Source organism: Sturnira hondurensis, unplaced genomic scaffold, assembly GCF_014824575.4.
Source record: "Sturnira hondurensis isolate 20B ecotype Veracruz unplaced genomic scaffold, ASM1482457v3 Scaffold0004136, whole genome shotgun sequence".
NCBI lineage: Eukaryota > Metazoa > Chordata > Mammalia > Chiroptera > Phyllostomidae > Sturnira > Sturnira hondurensis.
Genome location: NW_028076767.1, coordinates 6,299,122 through 6,323,208, shown reverse-complemented (window position 1 = coordinate 6,323,208; position 24,087 = coordinate 6,299,122). Strand labels below are relative to the sequence as shown.

Genomic DNA, 24,087 nt, shown 5'->3' with positions numbered 1-24,087 from the left:
TTGAGGGGAACAGTTGTAGTTTTTGCCCATGGAATATGAGCCTGGCAGTGGGTTTGTCATATATGGTCTTTATTATGTTTAGGTATGTTCCTTCTAATCCCATTTTGCTGAGAATTTTTATCATAAATGGTGCTGGATTTTTTCAAATGCTTTTTCTGCATCTACAGAAATGATCATGTAGTTTTAATCCTTCATTTTGTTTATGTGCTGAATCACCTTTATTAATTTGCTGCTGTTCTACCAACCTTGAATTTCTGGAATAAATCTCACTTGATCGTAGTGTTTGATCTTTTTGATGCATTGCTGTATTTGGTTTGCTAATATTTTGTTGAGGATTTTAGCATCTATGTTCATCAGGTATATTGGTCTATAACTTTCTTAGTAGACTTTATCTGGTTTTGGAATTAGAATAATGCTGGCCTCATAAAATGAGTTTGGGAGCCTTCCCTTCTCTTGAATTTTAAGAAATAGTTTGAGAAGGAGAGATGTTAGTTTTTCTCAGAATTTTTGGTATAATTCACCTGTGAAGCCATCTGGTCCAAGGAGTTTTTTAGTTACTGCTTCAATTTCACTAGGCATAATCTGTCTATTCAGATTCTCTGATTTTTCCTGATTTAGTTTTGGAAGACTGTATGTTTGTAGGAATTTATTCATTTTGTCCAGTTTGTTGGCATATAGTTCTCCATAATATTTTCTTACAATCCTTTGTATGTCTGTGGTGTCAGTTGTTATTCCTCCTTTTTCATTTCTGACTTTTATTTACTTGGGTCCTCTCTCCTTTTTTATGAGTCTGGTTAAAGGTTTGTCTATCCTATTTATTTTTTCAAAGAACCAGCTCTTGGATTCATTGATCTTTTGTATTATCTTTAGACTCTATTTTGTTTATTCCTTCTCTGATCTTTATTATTTCCTTCCTTCTACTCACTTCGGGTGTTGTTTGTTGTTCATTTTCAAGTTCCTTTAAATGTAAAGTTAGGTTGTTTTTTGAGGTTTTTCTTGTTTTTTGACATTTTATAATACTATGGATTTCCCTCTTAGGATGCTATCTCTGTGTTACACAGATATTGGATTGTTGTGTCCTCATTTTCATTTGTTTCGAGGTATCTTCTGATTTCTTCCTTGACCTCGTTGTTTAATATTCATTGTTTAATAACGTGTTATTTAGCTTCCTTGTGTTTTTTGTGTTTTCAGTGTTCTTGTGACTGATATGTAGTGTCATTGCATTATGGTCAGAGAAGATGCTTGATGTGATTTCCACCTTCTTAAATGTATTGAGACCTGTTTTGTATCCTAATATGTGGTCTATCCTAGAAAATGTTCCATGTGCTCTTGAAGAGTGTGTATATTCTGCTGCTTTGGGGTGAAATGTTCTGAAGTTATGAGTTAAATCCATTTGACCCAGTGTGTTGTTTAAGGCCACTCTCTACTTGTTGATTTTCTGTCTGGAAGATCTATCCATTGAAGTCAAAAGGATGTTAATGTCCCTGACTATGACTGTATTCCTGTCAACCTCTTTATGTTCATCAAGATTTGCTTTACATATTTAGGTGCTCCTGTGTTGGGTGCAATAATGTTTACTAGGGTTATATCTTCTTATTGAATGGTTCACTTTATCATTATGTAGTGTCCTTCTCTGTCTCTTACTATATAGCCTTTGTTTTAAAGTCTGTTTTGTTGGATATAAGTATTGCTATCCCAGCTTTTTTTTCCTGCCCATTTATATGAAATATTTTTTCCATCCCTTTGCTTTTAGCCTGTGTGTATCTTTTGATCTGAGGTGGGTCTCTTAGAGGCAGCATATATATGGGTTTTGTTTTCTTAACCATTCAGCTACCCCATGTCTTTTGATTGGAGCATTTAAGCCATTTATATTTAAGGTGATTATTGATAAATAAGTACTTTGTGCCATTTTATTGTTAGACTGTTTTCCTCTTTTTTTCTTCCCTTTTTCTTTGTCTTAAAGCAAGTCTTTTAACATTTATTGCAGTACTAGTTTGGTGTTAATAAACTCCTTTAGCTTCTTCTTGTCTGGGAAGCTCCTTATTTCTCTTTCAATTTTAAATAATAGCCTTGCTTGGTAAAGTAGCCTTATATAGGTACTTGCTTTTCATCACCTTGAATATTTCATGCCACTCCCTTCTGACCTGAAATGTTTCTGTGGAGAAATCAGATGACGGTCTAATTGGTGCTCCCTTGTATGTAACTGCTCTTCTCTTTCAGCTTTAGGATTCTCTCCTTGTCTTTAAGCCTTGTCATTTTAATTATGGTGTGTCTAGGTATAGGCCTCTTTGGGTCCAACCTGTTTGCAACTCTCTGAGTTTCCTGGACTTGTATGTCTTTTTCCCTCACCAGATTAGGGAAGTTTTCAGTAATTATTTCTTCAAATAGGTTCTCTATCCCTTGCTTGCTCTCTTCGCCTTCTGGTATTCCCATGATTCAGATGTTGTCATGCTTCATGCTGTCCAAAGTGTTTCTTAAACTTTCCTCGTTTTTAAAATGTTTTTTTTTTTCCTTTCTGCTCCTCTGCCTGGTTGTTATTCCTTCCACTGTATTATTTATTTCAGGTATTGGACTTTTAATTTCTGACTGGTCCTTTTTTATGGTTTCTGTGTCTTTTTTAATGCTGTTCATATCCTTATAATCATTACTCTAAACTTTCTATCTGATACATTGCTTGCCTCCATTTCTTCTAGTTCTTCTGTGGAATACTCTTGTGTTTTTATTGGGGTCTCTTTCTTTGTCTTCCCTTTTTGGCTGCTTCTTTGTATTTTTTTCTGTTTTAGGTAGGTCTGCAAGACTCTGGAGCACACCTAAGTCAAACCCTGTCTGTGACTGCCCTGGACAACCTGCGTGGAGTTATCAGTGATCCACAGCATGGGGCTCTGTCTGCAGGGACTGGGTGTGTGCAGAAAGAACCAGGCTGTACACAAAAGCAGGCTTTTACAGGCACCAGGCCCAAGGGTGGGTCAGTTAAAGCCTCAGAGCTCCCAGCCATCCACCTCTGCCAATAGGCTTTCCGTAGGGTTAGAGTGAAAGTCTTCCCGCTGTACTCCCCAGCAGCAGGACTTAAGTACCACAGGGTGGGGTACAGTAATTCCTATGAGTGGAATTGTGCTGTAGGCTGGGGAGCCCAACTTGGGATTTAGACCCCACACTTCTCAGGGGGAACCCCCCAGCTGCTGAAATATCCCTCCGGAACTTCAGCTGCCGCCCGTGGGAGCTCAGCCAGCCCTCTGGCACCTCCTTCGCACTCCCAGTCTGTATCCCTACAGTCTCATTGTGGTGGAGTGGCTTCTTCTAACTGTCCAGAGTTTTAAGGCTCCAGCTAGTGTTCAGGTGGTTATTCAGGATGATTTTTCTATGATTTAGTTAAAATTCCAGTTTGGTCCTGGGAGAAGGTTATAGTGTAGCTTCCACTCACTCCTCTGCCATCTTGGGTCTCCCCATCCATTTCTCACTGTCCACCTTCTACCTTCCCTGCAAAACCACCATCCTTTCTTGCCTGCACTGCTACAGTAGTCCACTCATTAATCTCCTGGCATTTATTCTTGTTCCCCTCTAAATCATTCTCTGTCCTGTAATCTTTTCACAATAAAAATGAGCTCTTAAGATAAAAACCAAAAGTCTTACCTTGGCCCAGTGCAGTCTGGGCCCTGTGTTCTGCTCCAGCCTCATTTTATGGCTTCCTCATTCTTATTCCCTCTATTCCAGCCATGCTGGTCTCCTTTCAGTCCCTCACACTAGCCATATCAGTCAGGTTCATGTCAGGAGACAGAGCCACACTGGTTATATGAATGGGAGAAATGTAATATAAAGAACTGCTACCTAAGACAGCAAGATGTAGTGAACTACTAAAAGAGGTAAGTGAAGACTCGAAGGGGTCTAGACTTGGTAAGAAGGAAGTTACTATCTCCAGGAAGATTTGACAATAAAGGAAATAGGTCTAGGAGTGTCCCCCAATCCGAGACTGACCTTCTGACCTCAACAAAGAAGGTATGTGGCTACCAGAGAAACATGAACCCTTATGGGGGTTGGGAGGCATGAACTGAGCTGTTCTGTGTAAGAGACCCACCACTGCCAGAGGGTTTAAAGAGACTGGAACTGCTCAAAGCCACTGCCACAGTTGGGGCCAATGCAGGGACCACACGTGAGAGTGGCTACTGGCTCCTGTGATGAATACTAGTAGTAATAAGGACCAACACCTAGAAGTGTGTTCCCATCCTTATAGCCTTGCAAGACCACCTTATTGCCCTCTACTGACAAAGCTAACATCTGCGAGCTGGGAAGAGAGAATTGTTTACAGGGTTCTGCTCCAGTACATCAAAGCAGAGTACAGAGAGACAGTAACTTGATAACTGGCGCACAATGCTTCCTCCTGCCTCCACTGTTGTCTCTGCCAGGTACGCACTTTCTGCCCTCTTTGCCTGTCCAGTTCATGTGATTTTTAAGTGAGCTTAGGATGTACTTTCACCCTCTTTCCCTGATTAGTTCATGTGATTTTAAGGGAGCTTAAGTGCTTTTTCTTTGGGGAATTTTTTCTTGCTATCCCTAAATTAATATGCTAATTGCACATTTCAGAATACGATGTACTTGCCTTTCATAACATTTATCACAGTTGGAATTCTACATTTGTTTGTGTGGTGATTTGATTTATTTGCCTTCCTGTTGGACTGCAAGTTCTAGAAAGGTGGGGACCACGTCTGTCTTTGATCACCCTTGTGTTTCTGGTGCCTAGAACTGGATGTAATAGGCATTCAAGTCTTTTTCATGTCCTCTATTGAATTATTAGTGACCAAATATGTAGAGAAGTGTAGTTTAATTAATTTGTTGAGCTGCTATGCTGCTTTTTAACAGTAATTATAAGTTTTGTATTTCTGTTTTTAAAAGAAATTTATACTAATTGAAGAAATTTGCAATGCAGTAAGATTTAAGGGAAAATAATAGTCCTACCTCCCAGAAACAGCCACTGTTAAATTTTACTTCAAAAAATTTTAAATGCACAGATATATATGTAGATATTATATATTTTTAAATACCATATTATAGTATATAAAGTTTTGTATTCTTTTTACTTAACATGACATTATAAACATAACCTCATATCATTATGTGGCCTTTAAAATAATTATTTTAATGGCTGCATTGTATTTATGATTTGCCATATTTCTTTTATTACCAAACTATTGTCCTTGTAGACTGTTTCCATCTGTTTGCTGTTATAAACAATGCTATACTGAACAGACCTTGTATATAAATCTTTATGAACAACTCTGATTATTTCCTTGGCATATTTTTCTAGGAGTGGAATTATTGCATTCATAAGGGTATGAATATTTTTGAAGTTCTTAATATATCGCTGTCTAGAAAAACTACACTAATCTCATTGTTTTTTATTTGTAAAACTGATCCATGGGAAAATTTATATGTAAGATATTAAATTTTCATTTACATGTCTTCTTTTGTGAATATTTAAGAATTCTGAGGTCAATGATCAAAGAACTACCAAAATATTATCGGTTATCATAAAATGCTGCCATACTCACTTAAGTACTTTTAAGAGAATGGTAACATGCTTTAAGTACCCAGACATTAGGAATTTTAGATAATTTTATGAAAACAAATTATACTTTGTTTATCAAATATTTAGGTAAAACTACAATACTAAGTTAATCACTATCAGATGACATGCTTTACTAAAAATGTATATATAAGACATTATGAAACCATCTTAACTCAAAAGTTAAAGTAATTGTTTTAGAACTACTCTATATTTAATACAATTCTTAAAGTTAGTTGTGTATTCTTTGTGTACTTCTTTCAGTCTACTTGTAAGTGCATAAAGCTTTCACTAAAAAGTAAAAACTAAAAAAATTGTATAGAAACTTTGAAATCTGAACACATACATGGCTGTACATATATTACAAAAAAATCTTTGAATCCAAGTTCATATATTTCTCTCAAGAGGAAGATTTGTTTTCTTTGGTGCTGTTAATAAAAAACAACAACCACGGTTTATGTTTTGCTATGTAAAATAACTCAAGCAAAGGATGGATTCAATATGTAAGTTGATACCAAGATTTAGTGTCAACTAAATTGATAGTCCTCAGTATTGAAGAGTTAATTGTGAGAACAACAGCATGCATTACAGTTGATTGTAAATGAGTATCAATTGACTAGAAAATAATTCAGCAGTGTGTATCTATAACTTTTTTTAAGAAAAAGAAAAGCACATGTATTTCTTCATCACAGACCCCACTGATTTTTTTAATAATGAAGAAAAAGAAAAGGAGGGCCTCAGTTAATGGAGGGAAAGTAGGTGGAGGAAGTTTGACAGATAAAGCAGAGTATAAGGAGCTACAGCACAGAATACACAGGAGGAGATGATGGCCAGCAGAGAATGGAGAAGCTCCATATTTAGAGTCAGAAGATAGGGTGGAGGGCAAGCTTAAGAAAAGAGGTGTGCCCTCACTGGTGTGGCTCACTTAAGTATCATCCCACAAACTGGAATGCTGCAGGTTCAATTCCCAGGCAGGACATATGTCTGGGTGCAGGTTCAGTCCCAGCTGGGGGGCATATGAAAGGCAACTGATCTCTTTCTCTCTCACATCAGTGTTTCTCTCCCTCTTTTTCTCCCTCCCTTCCCCTCCCTCTAAAAAAAAGAAAAGAAAGAAAAGAGGTATAAAACAGGGGAATTAATTCAAGTTATTTTAAGAAACAGTCTTAAAATATGCATACTATCTCTTCTACTCCAGCTTGTTCTATAAGATACCTAATATTTACCTTCAAGACAAAGAAAAAGCAGAGGAAAAAAGTGGAGCATGATCTAGTATCTTAATGACCTACTAGAACAAAAACTATTTGAAGGAAAATAACAAAAATCTAACATTTCTGAAAGTGTCATCCACAATCTTCAGTACCCAAATTTAAAAATTACAAGAAAAGCATTAAAAAGGCAAGAAAATGTGACTATAATTAAGAGAAAAATAAGTCATTAGAAGCAAACTTATAGATCACCCAGATATTTGAGTCAGCAGACAAGAATTGTAAATATGTGTCTAAAATTTACAGAAAAAAGATGAATATAAAGAGTAAGGAGAAGGAAAATTTCAGGAAAGATAAAAATAATAAAATGGAAACTCTAGAATTAAAAAGTACAGTGTCTAAAAAAATTTTTTAAGAAGTCATCAGATGTACTTCACAGCAATTTGGACAATGAAGAAGAAAGGACCAGTGAACCTGAGGACAGGTCAAGAGAAATTATCCAAACTGAAGAACATAACCCTGACTGATGTGGCTCAGTAGATTGAGTGCCAGCTTGCAAACCTAAACTGAAGAACAGAGGGGAAAAGATTTTTTAAATAGAAAGAAACAAGAAGAATGAGACCAGCATAATCTTATCAAAACCTGACTAAGTCATTACAAGAAAAATTACAAAATAATATTGATCATGAATAAAGAAGCAAAATTCCCAACAAGATATTTTCAAAGTAAGATATATATGATATAAAGAGCATACTTGGTCTTCATAGTAATATATATGATATCTTATTTATAATGTATATAAATACTATATATATATATATTATATATATAATACCATGGCCAAATACACTCTTCCTCAAAAATACAACATTGGTTTGACATTTAAAAAACTAATCAATGTGACTTACTATATTAGCAAAATAAAGGAGAACAACAATATGATTATCTCAAGATGAAGCAAAATAAAATCACTTGACAAAATAAAAACTTCTAGCAAATTAGAAATGTAAGAGAACTTCCTGATAATCGTGAAATATCTACAGCTAATATCATACTTAATAATAAAATATGGAATGCAGTTTCTCTAAGGTCAAGATCGATGCCAGGATGCTCATACTGCATTGTACTCACATTCCTAATCATCCAATCAGGCAACATTGGAAAGGATGAAGTCAAACTTCATTTTCATTATAGCCTATGTAGAAAATTTTAAGACATCTACAACAAAACAGAAACACTAGTAGCTACATTTAAAAAGTAAAAAGAAATGGGTATATTAAATTGGGCAATATATTTTATCTAACTTAATATACTGAAAATAATATCACTTCAACATATGATCAATATTTTTAAATTATCAAAGATTTTTTGTACTGAGTCTGTAAATTTTAGTGTGTAGTTTACATTTACATCACATCTCAATTGAGACAAGCCACGTTTCATGTGTTCAGCAGTCACAGGTGGCTAGTGGGTACCTTATTAGACAGTGCTATGAATCAACGCTAAGTCAGCTACAGTCTATGGACATTTACAAGTGGAGTCCAGAAAGGCAGAGAGTTGTTGGGAATACTGGCCTGTAATGTTAGAGGAAAATTATAGCCAGGGGAAAACTCCCATTATTCTAATGAACCTAATTCTATTATAGCTGAATAACCCCCTACCAACTTTCATCTGAAAGAGCTTCAGAGTTGGATGAATGATGAAATGAGCCAATAGCCCACATATCAGTTTTCTGATACACAAACAAAAATATTTTCAACCCTAGGTTAATGAGCCTATGCTCATTTGCATACTTATCTTCAGTAAAATTCTTTTGCATTCCACAGAATAATTCTTTTCCTTAGGTCATTAATTCCACCAGGTTATCGTATAAATCCCCTCATTTTTAAGAATAAGACTAATTTACTACATCATTCACAATGCACTTTATTTTAGTTTCTCAATTTATAATATATCATCAAGGCTGAACCTTCACTATGATTTAGAGAGGGAGTGAGTTGCAACCAACCTGTACTTAATCACTGTTTTAACAAAACATTTATAGACTTATCAGAAACTTAGTTATTCATCTTACACAGTAGAATTTTTCCAGGTGGGCAGTGCCACCCATCCTCACCCAACAGAATGACCTGGTGGGTAGAATCCTGGGCCCACTGTGATGAATCGGAACCTCTGAGATTGTCATGCAAACTGAAGTTTGACCACCACGGTCTACAGTGAACTTCCACTTTAGTATAATCAAAGCTTCCTAAGAACCTTTCTGGGTGAGGAAACTAAGGCTCAGAGATGTTAAGTGGCTTGCCCAGGGTCACCCTGTAAGTAATGACCAGAGTCCAAGCACCTACCCAGGTCTCGTGAGTCTAAGTACAAGGTTCTTTCTATTCCTAGTATATGTTCTAATCTTCTGGGGGTTCTATTAAATGTTTTATTACTGGAGGAAATGCTGTTTTCTGTATTTAATTACTATGTTCACTGCCTTTGTTGGACATTTCCTGGTGTACCATAATTTCCCTTTAAGTACATTTAAAGAGTGCTTATCATTGAGCCCATAAAACATATGCTGTGCTTTCCTGATTGTAGGTTATGAATGATGGATTCAAACTTACACTTCTCATAAGTGAGCTAATGTCTACAATCAAATCAACTAGGACCCAGATTCTTCCATCCAAGTACTAACCAGGCCCAACCCTGCTTAGCTTCCGAGATCAGACGAGGTCGGGCACGTTCAGGGTGGTATGGCCGTAGACGGACCCAGATTCTTTTGCACTCTCTGAATACAGTCTCTGTATTGTTTGTGATGGTGTCAAGGAAAACCGTTCTTTGTTTCTTTTTTTCTCTATGAAACCTAAGTGTACTTTATTTAATTCAATCACAATTCTACAGCTAGCTTTTGAGCCAGACACAAGTACTGGGGCCTTCAAAATGAAACATATTTTAATATTTGCCTTCAAGGAAGTCCTAGTCTCTCCAAGGTACAGGCAGGGGCAGACATGTAAGTATCGTGTTAAAACATAGCCCACTAGGTTTTTACAAGGCACGGTGGGAATAGAGAGAAGTGAGGTGAGTGTCTCAAAAAGGGCTGACTTTCATTGAAATGATGCTGTGCTCTCTTTGAGCACCACAGTCAGCCAGAAAGGTGAAGTCATTCCTACAGGGTCATCAGTACCTAGGGAAGATCAGAACATGGGTCTCCCGAACCCAAACCTGCACTTTTTCTACTACACCCAGCTTTCTCCAAGAACCAGGCCCTCAAAACCATACTGGCTCCCCCTTTTTTCTCACCAAAAGCTCTCTCTGGTAATAAGTAAGATGTTAAGGGTGATACATTTCCTTTTCCAGCCACTAAGGTGCCTTTTAATTCACTCCAGCAATAATAACTAAATGGGAACCTACATTTAAAAGATGCCTAGAGCAACGTGCTGCTAATTTATTGCAACATCTATTAGAGCTCCAGAGAGAATCTGACTCCCTAGATTTTAAATATAGTTGAGATATTATGATGTTGTTCTCTGATTTAATCCCTCCATAAATCCGATGAAATGATTATGGTACCTGTTGTCATTTCATTCTTGCCCGATCTCCAATCACTCTCCTGCCTTCATTAATTCAAAATAAAATACCACAAGACATTAATGGAACACTTGGAGATAGGACGGCTACATTTTTATGGCCTCAATGTGAAATCACACTTACAGACATCTGTGCCTTTTTCAAATGTGAAAAAAAAACACCTGATTCTCCTAAGTATCTCATGGACGCCTCTTCCTGATAACTTCAGGGCGAGAAAACTGAGACTCAGAGATGCTCAGTGGCTTGCCCAGGGTCACCCTGTAAGTAATGACCAGAGCCCAAGCACCCACGTTTTGGCTCTTTCTGTTTCTAGTGCATCCTCTAACCTGCTGAGGATTCTTTTAAAACAGTTTCTTGACTGTTGCGATGAAAGGCATACTCGCCCACATGTAAACAAAAGAAAATCTTGCCATCCTCCATCACACTGTCATTCGTGTTGTTAGTTTATCACTTCACAGTCATTATTTGGTGTTTTCTTACAGAAGGCAACAGACCACTGCAACAGAAACTACCCTTAGATGGCAACCCCAAACCTATACACGGGACACCAGAGAGGTCAGAGGGCCTACAGTGGTCGGCTGAGCAGCCTTGTAACCCAAGCAAGCCTAAGGCAAAAACATCTCCTGTTAATTCCAATGCCCCTGCAGCTCATCTGGAAATAAAGCCAGATGAGTTGGCAAAGAAAAGAGGTAAAGTGATTTCTTTTGCACAAATGATTCAACGTATTTTGCATACAGAGAAAAGTGTCAGAATGACAGAACTTTCCGAAAGATGCTGTGAGTTGAAGAGAGTTACGCAGGAAATTCCGTTTCCTTCCTTGACCCACAGAGATTGAAAGGCAGATGTGATTTCTCCCATGTTAATCAAAGGTCTTGAGTGTTTAAATGGAACCCTATCCCCTTTCGCTGCCTCTCTGAGACCATTCTTCTCTTTGTAGTCATGGATAAATTTGCACCACAAATACTTTCTACCCTAATGTTTTCTAAAACAAATGTTAACGCAGGAGCCCTTTTTGAAATGTGAATGCTGAATGTTTCCCTGATATACAAGTTCTGAACTTGAACAGAACAAACATGAGTCTGAGGGCTGGAATGTCTTCAGATACAATCTTTCTGACATGAATTCAGTTCCGTGTTAGAACTTTCAGACAACATGACACGGAAAGAGGGTTTATATTTGGCACACCGTCTTTTCATTATTTTTCAAGCTTTGATATACTTGAACATAACTGGTATTAAAAATGAAAGGGTTTAAGTCACTTCCTTTCTGATTTCCAGAAGATTAAATAATATTCTTCTCATTCAGCCTGAGTTACATCTGATTTCCTTGGCTCCGGTTTGATACACGTTCTCACTTTTCTTGGGGGAGATTTCTTTCTTCTAAGAATCATGCCCTTGTTGGAATAAATACAGTTTGCCGGTTTGCTTTGCACTATCTGTAAACCCTGGTGACAGTTTCAGGAAATCAGGGGAGATTGGCACCCACGGAGCTGCTTGAAGTGCTGCCGTAATCACAGGCCTGGCTCGGGGCTGCCGGGGCCAGAGCCAGCGTACCTGGCACCGAGGCTCCGTCCCCTCTAGCTCATTTGTACCTCTCCTAGTCTCTCAGTCATTTCCCTCTTCCAAAGCCCTGCTGGCTTTTACCCACGCAGAGTGGTGTTTACACTGACAGCCAGTAGCACACATGGTCTTTAGACATACCACATTCTAAGATACTGCAGTTGGCGATAGAACATATGATCAGAGCCTGTTTTCCAAACAGCAGAGGAGACACGTGTGCCCGGAAGGGCCCAGCCAGAGAACCCACTGCCAAAGTCACAGTGGTCCCAGGGGCCATGCAAACCACCCACTCTGGATTTTTAAAACACTGGGCTGTAAACATCCTCTTGAGGAAACATTCTTTTTCATTGAAAAACAAAAACAAATCTCTCTTTTTATTGGGGAGGGGTGTAAGTTGGCTGGATTTTGTTGTTCCTGTTCAGCTCACAAATATAAAGTGGTCAGATTTTTTTAAAACACACATTTTTTTCCTTGACCTTAATTTTAGGCCCAAACATTGAGAAATCAGTGAAGGATCTGCAGCGCTGCACTGTGTCTCTGACTAGATACCGTGTCATGATCAAGGAAGAAGTGGACAGTTCGGTGAAGAAGATCAAAGCCGCCTTTGCAGAACTGCACAACTGGTGAGTGATTCAACCTGGAAACTATAAATTGACGGCATTCGAGCCGTTTCTGTAAGTAAAAGCATCCTATGGAAAAAGTTGTTTATTTAATATATGAACATCACAGAACAGCCCTTCAGCAGGGTTTTTTTTAAGCCTGCAGGCAGAGGCACAAATCTTGGGAATAAAAAAGAAGAGAACATGTTTGAATAAAAAGAAACTTGCTACACATAAATCATTGGCATTTGAAGTTGGCCCGAAAGCGTACAAATGATGTAGAGCACAGCAAAGAACAAAACCTCAACAAATGATGTTTTTGACAAATCCCTAGAAGGCCAATGTCATGCATGCTACTAAGAAAAAATCTTTTCCCAGCCAATGTCATGTATGCTACTAAGAAAAAATATTTTCCTACCTTGTCATTATAAAAGAAAAACTCCCTTAACCAAACTCAGAAACATCTTACATAAGCTTAGTGATAGCACCCTCCCCTATTTTGGGGATTTGGGGGACTGGAATTAAGAAAAGGTGCACTGGTGTGGTTTTACTCCTGCCCAGCCCTGCGCTGATTTTGATGGAAGATGTTTCTTTGAGCCCTGCACCCTGGCTCACGTCCACAATCGGAAGGAAACACCTGTTAGTAAAGGTGAAGTTTTATCAGCAGAAAAATGTTCTGTGTATCAGTCAAAACTCTTTCAGTTGGGTTTCAGTGACAGAAACCTAAGGTCCACTAGTCAAAGACAGAAGAGGATTTATTGGCTGATATACGTGAAAACACCAGAAGATTCCTTTAGGCAAATTTGGTTCTAAGCCAAAATTATGTTACCAGGATTCAATTTCTTTTTCCCCCCACTTTTTTTCCCTCATGCTTTCTCTCTTTTCCTCTCTCAGTGTCTCCTGCAGTCTCCTGGTTCTGCTTATTCTTGGCTTCATTCTTAGGCACGATCTCTCTTTGCAGCGGCAAACCCCCAGGCAGCTCCACGCTTCCATAATCCTTAGCTCCTGTCATCTGAGAGACGGCCTGGTTTCCAACAGTTCTAACAAAAGTCCAAGGGCCAATTCCCATTGGCTGGGTTGGGTCATGTATCTGTCCCTAAGCCAGTCACTCTAGCTAGAGGGACAGTCTTCCCACTAGCCAGGTGGAGTCCTCTGCGTACCGCAGAGTTAGTGGAGGGTAAGCCCCACCTGAACCCCATGAACTGAGAACTGATGAGCTCTGGTTCCCAGAGAAAAATCAGGGAGCTAAAAGGAAAACTACAGGACAAAGGAAACGCATCCACAGTGCCCAGGGTCACACAGCACGTTCCCCATATCTCACTGGCCTCTGATTCTAGAATATGGTCATAGCCTCTGTGTATTTTCCTACTCCAAGCCCTTTTTTGAACACTGATATATATATGCTTATTAGTTAATTGTTCAGTTGTAAAACTAAGGATTACATTTAATACTAATGTAATCTAAAATTCTGGAACTTTAAACCCTCTGCTATGTATAATACAAGATTCTGTGGGTATATAAGACGCCCTTAAAAGAAATCCATGCCCTTCAGTTATCACTCAGGGAGGGATCAATTACCATTCCCCTAGTCATGGCATCTGGCCCATCACGGACCTCTTCTCTGTTTGATCAGATTACAAGCTAACTAATTGTTCAAAGCAAACTCTAAGAGTATGCTTTGAAACTGTTAGAGAAGGTAAAGATACTGTACAAATAAAAAAGTTACTCATATATTTATTGGCTTTTAAATTTCATAGCCACATGACTTTTCCAATCTCTCCTTAAGTTATCGTAATATACATGTAATACACTCAACCTCCAGGCCTGTTCTGTAGAGCCAAAGTCAGCAAACTTTATGTGTAAAAGGAGAGCTAGTAAATATTGTAAACTTTATGGGCTATAAGGTCTCTCCAACAGCTCAGCTCTGCTGTTGTGGCACAAAAGCAGCTAGAGATAATGGAAAAAGGCAGCAGGCCAGATTTGGCTCGTGGGGGTTGTAGTTGGCCAGACTCTGTCTGGAGGCTTTAGTGAGCTGCTTGGAGAAGACCCCTCTGTCTTCTCCTTTTGTGTAGCTTTTTAGAATAAACTCTTCCTCCGAGGTTTCTATTATACCTTCCATCTGAGTGACTCACACACTAATTGACAAAGTGTAGCAATGACCTCAAATTACCTCTCTCCTCCAGCTGCTGTGTGTCCTTTTCTTTTCCTTCATTTTATTTCCTTAGTAAAATGAACATCACATGGGTCACGGGACATTCCGAGATTTATAACAAATTCTTTGACTGTTTCACTCCTCAAGAGCTAAAAGCGTGGGGCCAGGAAAGTCAGCACCCAGGGAAGTTGTATATCTTTTCTCTCCTTAGCACTCACATTGTTTTTTACTGGTGGGAAGGCTCCCTTCTGAATGCGCTCCGCCAAGCAGTGCTCCTGTCTGCAAGTCACCTACCTGACAAAACAGCACTCCTCATCCAGACTGGAGAAGAAAGGATTTAGATCAGCCATTTTCTGTGTGTCGTTTTCTTATCTAACCCTTAATTAAAAGGGTCCTAAAATAATAACATAAATGTTAACTTAAAAACCAAACCAAAGTACTTAATCAACTACAAATGGTAAGACATTGACCCTGTTCCCAATATACTTGAATTAAGCCTCCTTTTCATTTTCTGAGGGATGAATTTTAGGGATTTGGTGCTTCTGAAAAATAGCAGGTTACAGAACTGAATAAGGTAGCTTAAATGTTTTTTGAAAATTAAGCTTTTCTATTGGCGGTGAAATCACGAACAACAGGCCTGCAAGAGAATTTTGAATGCAGCTCCATCGATGCAATACAATTGAAACCTGAGGAGCACATTGTAAGACGTATCCAGAGCTGGAGGGTATAGGACAAGTCCTCTGGAGAGTCCAGGAAGGTGCTTTTTCTGAGCCATATGGAGACTCATTGGTGCACAAGTGACATTGCACTTCCAATTTCTCGCTTTCCCTCCTTCGGGCCACCCAGTTCTCTCACTAAAGCTTTCAACAGGTGTGTGTCTAATTTAGAAATGCATAGAAACTCTCGGGTAAGAAATTCTAAACATTCATCTCATTACCAAAGGGCCAGCTTCAGGAGGTGAATCCTGCCTGACTGAATCTCTCCCAAAATACTGCTGAAACTCATGGGAATGATGATTTTGTGAGGCTGGGAGGAGGCCCTTGTCTGCATGTGCTCAGCACCCAGTGAGCACACAACTGAGTAAAAAGAACCAAATGCATATCCTTCCCAGTCTAGTTGTGAACAATGCTTCACTCAGTATAGTCAGCAAAGAAAACCATTAAGTTGCTAAATTATAATATCAAAGTCAGCATTTAACCTGCACAGTTACTTAGGGCTGCATGACCATTGCATGGGTCATTGTTATTTTCCCAGAAAGCACTGGGAATCTGAGAGGAGAACAAAGATGGCAGAGTGCTCTCACAATACATTCGAACCGAAAATAAATTTTTGCAACATTAGCATCTGTGTGAAAAGCCCCATCAGGAACTAACGTGAAGCAGCTGGTTTCTTTTCTATACGATTGGCCCCAACTGCAACTGGAAAACATTCACTCTTTGGAATTATAGCTGCCAGATTTAATTGCTTTGTGTGCAAACTAGTCTAGCTTCTCATCACAAATATGTGTTTGGGCATTTCCAAGTTGGTGGTGAAGGCTTAAAATGAACAATAAAACATTGAATTCAAAAAACATTGAATTCAAAAAACATTGAGAAAGGAGAGTAATACTTGATAGTTCTTCCATGTGCCAGGGGAGAAAGGATTCCAAAATGGAGCTGTAAAGATTGTTAAGGTGCTATTGGCAGTTTGGTATCTAATTAAAAGCACTCCTAAAGAACATGGAGGATGGTAATGAGCCAATAGAGTGTGTGCTGGGGTGGGGTAATGGGATCACAGAGAATGGGGGCCAGAGGGGACCATACATATGTTTAGGCTGCTTTGGGTTCAAATAGGAGAGGGAAATCAAAGCATCTCTTCTGTGTAAAGGGGCCAGAAACGTTCCTATACCTCATGTTTATTTTTTCCTGAAGCGGTGCCAGATCTGGCTCAAGGAGAATTGGGAAGTAGGTCAGGAGTCCCAGCTCCCCTGGCCCTAAGCCCTTGCCCACCTTCCCCTTCCCTCAAAGCGAAGACAGTTTGAACCTCCTGTTGCTCCCTGGGGGCCAGGGGCTCCTCACTGTGACACCACAAGAGAGGATCTTTCATTGGGTCCCCAATTCCCTTCCCTTTCCTTTTTAACCATGAAGACCCTTTTTTGTGTAACTGATAACTTCCTTTTCTTGACCATGTGTGGTCCCTCCCAAAGTGACACATTTGCATGTTAACAAATGTTAACCAAATCTGTTGAGACTCTCCACCAACCAAAAGAATAACTCTAAAAATGAAGCTTTCAGAATGCAGAAAAAGCTATTTTGAGATAAGTCTGTCTTCTTCCGGCCTTCCCCAAGTCCCACTACCCAAGGGGCCTCCCATCCGCCACAGAAACCCCAATGGCAGCCAAGCAAAATTGCACTTGGGCCCCCGGTGGTTGGTAGGTCCACCCGCACACGGATCAGGTGTCATCACTGTGACATTTTTGACATTGTGTCCTTTTTCTGAGCTGTGTGCTTGAGAAGGCCTCCCCAAGAGGAAGCTGCCACTGCAGCTGCGGCCTTCAGAACAAGCTCCACAACAGCCTGGCCCACATTCCCAGTTCACTGGTCCACAGGTGCCAAAGTTAAAGCAACCTCTCGGAGCCTTGAAACTACTTCAGTTTGAATCCAAATAAGGCCTTTTCCCCCCACGTTCCCCAAACTTCTTGATGAATATCTGGCTCTCCATACAATGCTTAAAGCCTGTTATTTCTGTGCTCTGTAGGGTTTTCATTTTTTCTCTTGGTGACTAACAGTGACTGAAAGATGATGCCTATGAATTAATATTTACTCATTTCCATACCAAAGTGTATGTGTATACACTATAATTTAACACTCTCAGGGCTATGTGGTCATCCTTTACTGAGGTGCCACCTCCAGAGTTGCTGATGTCACTGGTCTAAAGTGGACACAGAGATTTTTTTTTAAAGAACCCCAGGTGATTTTTTTTGTGCATGCATGGCTGAAACTCCCTGGTTGAGAGTCCTGCAAAGGGAAGAATATGTCTTAGGCTACGGCAATGCTCTCAACAGGATGAATTTGCTCCTGCGAGAGACAGAATGTCTGGAAATATTGGTGGTTGTCACAATTGGCATCTAGTATATAATGTTGAGGCATGCGACTTAATATTCTAGAATGCACAGCACAGTCCTCCCCCGCACCCTACCCACACCTCAGAGGAGTATCTGTCCCGTCAGTAATGCTGAGAAAGCCTGAACGTGGAACGTGAGAAAAGGCCTGCATGTCTCCCTTCACCATCCACTCGGACCCAGTGGCTCTGCACTTTCTGCTGCAGCTGAAGGACAAGATTCCCCTCTCAGCCACACCCCACCCCCCACCAGCTGCCCTCTGAGCAGCAGACATGAGACAGGAAATTTTCTCTCCAATCATTTACATATCCAAAGACCATAACCATACTGTCTTGTCATTTCAAATCAGTGGAGTAGGAGAACTTTTTTTCCATCTGCCTGAAATGTAAACCTTCTAGCTACACATTTTAAAGGTCAAATTACATTTTTGTCTTCTTACGACCAGAAAAACAATTGTATTGAAGTGTAGAGAAAATTGAGGGTTGTGCTTTTTTTTTTTTGGTCTATTTTTCATTATAGAATTCAACTCAGTCCTTAGGAGAAAAATGGAAATTTAAGAACTGACGCTTGTAGCTAATGATAGGCAGTCACTATTTCATTAGCCATTCTGTCTCTACCTGAGTCTTTTTCTCATTTTGCAATAAAACCAGACAGCGCCGTCGGGACCGGGATTAGGGTGAAGATCCAAAGCATGTAAAGATAAATACAGTATTCCCATCTCGGGGATTATTGTTCCTCTTTGGCTTCAGCCAGGCGGCAGTGTTCTTGGTGTTCCGGGTGCCCACGGCATGTGCCCCACCACCCTAATGCCAGGGACAGTGGCATCCTCCGGTGCGCCAGCCCCTGTGCTCTGTAAATTGAATGAAGACAGGTCTTTCTGCATATCTTATGCATCAGTAGTGATTGAACAAATTCTTGTTAACAATTTAATTGCCTTTCTTAATTAGGGGAGTCATTGGATTTGTAGCACCGTATATACTTTGATAGATGAATGGAGGAAAGATAAATACTAGTTGAAACAGGTCCTGGAACCAGGTCTGTGTCACTGAAAAGGGGCTGTGACAACAGGCAAACTCGGAGAATGTTGACATAAGGGTGGATAATGAATAGAGACTCCATTTTAAAACCATCTGGCTGAGATAGTGAGCTTCCCTGGTATCCCCACAAGCATCGAGAGTGTCTGAGGTCGTGTGTTGTCCAGTAATAAAATGATGCTTTTCTCTGCACCACTCAGCAAGGGATCTTGGTCATGGGGTTGCCAGCAGAAGAGCTGGTACTGGGAACCTTTTTAGCCACCTACCACTGTTGCGGGATAATTTTACAAAGCCTCCAGTTCCCTGTTCAAATATTAGCAATGTGTTAAACAATTGCCAGACTTTGCCAGCTCCTTAGACCAAGCATGTAATGAAGATAAAATCAAGAGTTTGCATTGTGTTTTTTAAGTAAATTTAATAAAAGGTCTCTATGTCCTTCTGCCCTGGGAATGAATATAATCTTTCCATTGGTCAAAACCTGTACAAATAAGACCTTCTTTCTCATCAAGTGATTTTCCTAAGTGTACACCTGCTTGTGATTTGTACAAAGCACTGTACAACGGAAGTTAAACAAACCTGTTCCTTCTCCCCCCCTCTGCAATGTTCGCAGTTATGCCAGCATATTAAAAGAATGCACAGAAATGAACATACACCTGCAAAGGATATCAGGAGACAAAATAGGAGAGACTAATAAATTTACAAGCCTCGAGAGAGCCCTATGTGTGGTTTTTTGTTGCCGTCCTAGCTGACAAATGGCCCAAAATAACTCCATTTCCTTACTCTGCCCCAGTCCAATAAACAGAAATAACCTCCAGGGTTCATTCTGAAATTGTGAAAAGGGTAAATACCATATACCATGGAAAAACTCAAGGTTCCCGTGACTTTGTGGCTAAATCAAGTCCCCACGGTACAGTGTGTTTCAGATCGTGCCTCGTTTGTGAATGTGTCATTCTAAATAGGCGTAGCTCGCTCTTTGGAGGTAAAAGCTTCTCTTTTTCTATTTTCTTCTCTCCCCAAGGTTTTCCTCTGTGTTAGATGTTTCCCCAGGGCCGCTGCAAGGACTGAGTGAATCAGTTGACCTGAAGGAAGAGCAGGTTGATAAATACACGAAAAATACAGAACTAGCCTTTTCAGTTTTGCTATATTCCTTGGGAAACCTGCATAAATAGCACCTTGTAGTAAGGGCCTTTCTGAGCCACATGTGTGATTACCTCTGTACATTATGTCAGTTGCACACTTAGCATGGGAAGTTGGCTCTCCATTCATCGCAGCCTTCTTTGCAGAATAATATGCCCACCATCAAAGACGGAGAGCAAGAAGTTGATTTTAATTTCAGCTTGAATCTGAATCTTTTCTGAACATGCTCCTGAATAAGAATTGTTAGTTTCATCAGAGAATATAAACATAAAGAGGAATTAAGCAAAATTGTCCTATCTTTACAATCCCAGAGTACGTATCATTTGCATTTTTTAAATTTAAGGTATAATCCATTTTCACTGAAAAATAAGACAAGTTTATTCTTATATATTAGTATAAACATAAAATGCATTATAATTTCACAAGTTCTGAATGGATCTTGGAGTTTATGTTTTATAAGAGGGGTGCAGAGTAGACGCAGGTGTCATTTCGGGCAGTTTGTAGCTAGGACAGCAACAAAGCACACGAAAGACATTAGAAAGCACCTGAAGTTACTCTAAGGAAGTTCCTTATATGTGCGTTACATTATCTTTTCAGTGACTGTAAACTTCTGGTTCTTATTAGGCCATATTCTAATAAAACGCACATTTTCAAGGTTTATTAACCACGTCAATGGAGGCACGGGGTGTAGAGTTAAACAGTAAGGTTTAGATCTCATCTCCACATATTCCAGCTCTGGAGATGGTTGAGGCTCTTCTACTCAGCTGCAAAACGGGTGTCACCGTCACTTCCTAGCGGGTTTGTGAAGATTCGAGTATGAGATATGGGTTTCTTAGGTTGTTCTACAAAAACTCAGGCCTGCCCCATGATAGAAGTTCGATCTGGGTCGGTTCTCTTCTCCTCCAGATAAGCATTTAGTACATTTCTTTCCCTCTATACCAAGACACGAGGAAGACCTCATCCTGTCCACCTCTCTGTTCATTCAGCACGCCATGGGTCCCAGCGATGAGAAAGAGTTGGAAATATGTCATCGCAGCTTTTTGCTATTCACTGCTCAATGAAGAGAGAAGTAAGGCAAAAGGACCCCGATATTCAATGACCGCAGCTGCCACCAGATGAGCCCTCCTTCCCCTTGCGTGTCTTCCCCTGCCTTCTCTCTACCTTCTCTTCTCCTTCCTTCCCTCATCCATCCATCTAGCAGATGGACGAATGTGTGACAGTCTGGTGCTTCTCAAATTTCAGAATGTACAGGGAGCATCAGGGCCCCCGTTGCCAGAGACCCCAATTCTGGGGTGGGGGGCAGGAATCTGCAGTCAGTAAGCACAGTGGGTACCGGCGTAAATGGTCAGAGGACCACACTTGAAGAACATTGCTAAAATTACTGAGGGATAAAAGATTATCTCTTTTCTAAAAAAAAAAAGAAAAAATGCAAGTCTACTGGGAGCAGACGAACAGGCTGTGCGATGCGTACAGCAAAAACCACGGCAGGGCTGTGCGTGGAGGAGGGCAGATCAACCGCCTGTTAACCCCGTACCTTAAATGGTATCTTTGTGCTGAAAGACAATTACCACCTACAGATAGAAGTTTGCTTTCTTTTCCATAGCTGTAGTTTTAGCTTTTTGTTTTTTAAGGGGATGGTAGTAAATGACATAATTTTTGTAGCTATGGAAACTGAATACATTTAAGTGACTTTCCTTGACTAGTGATATCTATGAGGAAAAAATAAAACTAAGAAATAACTAGCAAAGATAAATTATTTTATTAAGCAATATCATACTTAAAATTCTAAATGGAGGTATATAAGGAATATAGATTTTTCTGTTGAACATGTGGTGTTGTGGAGTTTATAGAATTCACAGGATTTTGCAACTCTGATGTCATATTAAAAACTCTAAGGAGGAAAGGGAATTCCTGTGTTTGTTTTTTCAATTAACTATGTCTTTACTGAAGAACTCCAGGATTTTATAAGTGTTGGGAGCTTGTCCTTGTGATAAATCTACATATGTCTCATTCCCCAAATGTACCTCAGTGTGATAAAATATTCATTAACTATTATTTAAATCACTGTAGGATTCCAGTATAAAATGTACAGACTACTAGGTGTTAACTTTTGCAGATTATAATACCTCTGGTAAAACAACTAGAATTAAAACAGGCCCAGCCTGACTGGCAAGCCGAGTGCAGTTGTCATATTCACAGGCAGCAAAGGGCTTTCGTAGGGTTTTGTATGAGAAGTTCATGCTTAGAGGCACCAGCTGCATTATCTCCCTGACAGTGCTGATCACTAGGCACCTTTTCATTGGGTTGTGTCCCAACCCCAGTGAACATGCTGGTGGTGTGCCTGTTGGGTTTTGTATATTTGCCAAGTCTCACTGTGGAATCCAAGACATATTTGGAAAGATCACTTTGTCACCACTGCTGCACTCAGAAAAAAGAATGATTTATTTTGGGTGCAAGTTGTTATAAAACCTGAATGTAAAAATGAACAGAATAGAAGGTGACAGATTCAGGAATCTCAATTAAAAAGAAAAAAAACAGCCAAATACTTGATAATGAGCCTGGAGTTAAATCAGCAACAGTGGAGGTGGGGTCAGGTATGAGACACATTTCAGGGGACTTAATCACATGGGAAAGTGAAGGACAAGTCGCCGTGGGAACTGGGTGAGTGGTGACACCAGTAAGCAGCATATGGGTATAGGAGAGGGGGAAAAATTGAGATGTAGGGACGGAAAAATGATTTTTCCTCTACCCTTCTGAATTCTTGGCTGAGACATCCCTCTAATAAGAGACAGACTAACAAAGAAAAACAAACAGACGTTTATTAACGTGTATACCTCATGACTACCTGGGAGATACTCGAGGAAAAATGAGAAACTCAAAGAAGTGGTTTAGAATTCAGGCTTAAATACCATCTCAGCAGAGCAAGGGGAGGAGGGTATAGGCCTCCCAGAGGAAATTAAATGATTTTCGGGGAAGACAATGGAACCTTAGAGCAATACGGCAGTGTGAGAGTTTTTGACCGACTGTCTGGGGATGGTGTCGCCTCCTCGTCTTCTCTTCCGTGACAGAGTCGCCAGTCTTTCCTGGCTGATGAAACTCCTGGAGGTGGGATGTGGATCTATGCCAACTGAGTTCCTGTTGGAGAGCCTGTCTTTGGCAGATAAGGGGACTGCAGAGAAAGCCTCTTTGCTGTTTTTCAAATGCCCGTAATCAATATACCAGCATGCCCTATTTTAGGGTGGCACATTCTGCTACCCTTTAGGTAGCTAAACAACAGAGGAATACAAATGAGCAGCAGGGCAAGAGCAGAGGTGCGCTATGCAGGCACCTGTCGTAGGTGTTGAGGCTGCCAGTCCTCCTGACCTAGGAATAGAGAACCGCACACAGGCTTGCTGCATTTGTGCCTGAGAATCGGGGAAGCTGAAACCCCTGACAGGTTTTGCCCTGAGCCCAAGAAAGTCTAGTAACAACTTGAGGAGTTGGACTGAAGTGGTACCCGTGGTATTGTACACCCTGAATGTGTACAGGGAGTTTTCTGCCCTACACCTGGTGGGTGAAATCCTTGTACCCCAAGGAAGGGACATAGCACCCCAACTTGTGGGCAGTACAGGCAGCCTCTTCCATCAGTGCCACCTTCTCAGCTCAAGGCCCTCATCACCACCACTGGGTGCTCCAAGGCTGCCAGGAGCCCAGCTGGCCTTCCCCTGGGCATTCTCAGTTCTTACAACTGATGCAGTAAGGAACAGAACCCACTGGGGGGGAATATGTGAAATGTGAGTGAAACAGAAATTCATTTTACAGGAATTCTTGATTTACAGCTTATCACCCCTTTGTGTGCTTTACGTAAAATCTAGAGGCCAGAAAGGCTGAAACATCACCTTAGCGTTCCTCAGACTCCTTTCTCCCCTGCAGTTTCTGCATTTTCTCTCCTGTTAACAGGCCGGAGGGACAGGAGGCTCCTTCAGCCTCTTCAGCCTGTGGAGGCTCTGCCTCCTTCCAGTGTGGGGGCAACTTTCCTCACAAGCCCCCCGAGTGCCACGGATGAGAGTAAATATGACCGAGACATGATGTGATCTGTTTGGGGAGGAGAAATGAGCAGTAGCCATTTTCTCAGGGGAGACAAAGTCCAGCAGCGGCCAGTTTCTACGAAGAGAAAAAGGCCTCGAGCCCCATC

At 40.3% G+C, this 24,087-nt stretch overlaps 1 protein-coding gene across 6 annotated transcripts in view; it reads left to right on the top strand.

Annotated features, from left to right (window-relative positions):
• The window catches only part of SPATS2L (spermatogenesis associated serine rich 2 like), a 164,498-nt gene that overhangs the window by 118,145 nt on the left and 22,266 nt on the right, over nt 1-24,087 (top strand). For 5 of the 6 annotated variants that reach the window (XM_037043680.1, XM_037043677.1, XM_037043679.1 and 2 more), the window contains 2 exons: nt 10,815-11,021; nt 12,379-12,514. In XM_037043680.1, the coding sequence (XP_036899575.1) occupies nt 10,815-11,021; nt 12,379-12,514 (343 nt within the window). The remainder of the gene's footprint in view (nt 1-10,814; nt 11,022-12,378; nt 12,515-24,087) is intronic. The other variant, XM_037043678.1, reaches the window with a different exon arrangement.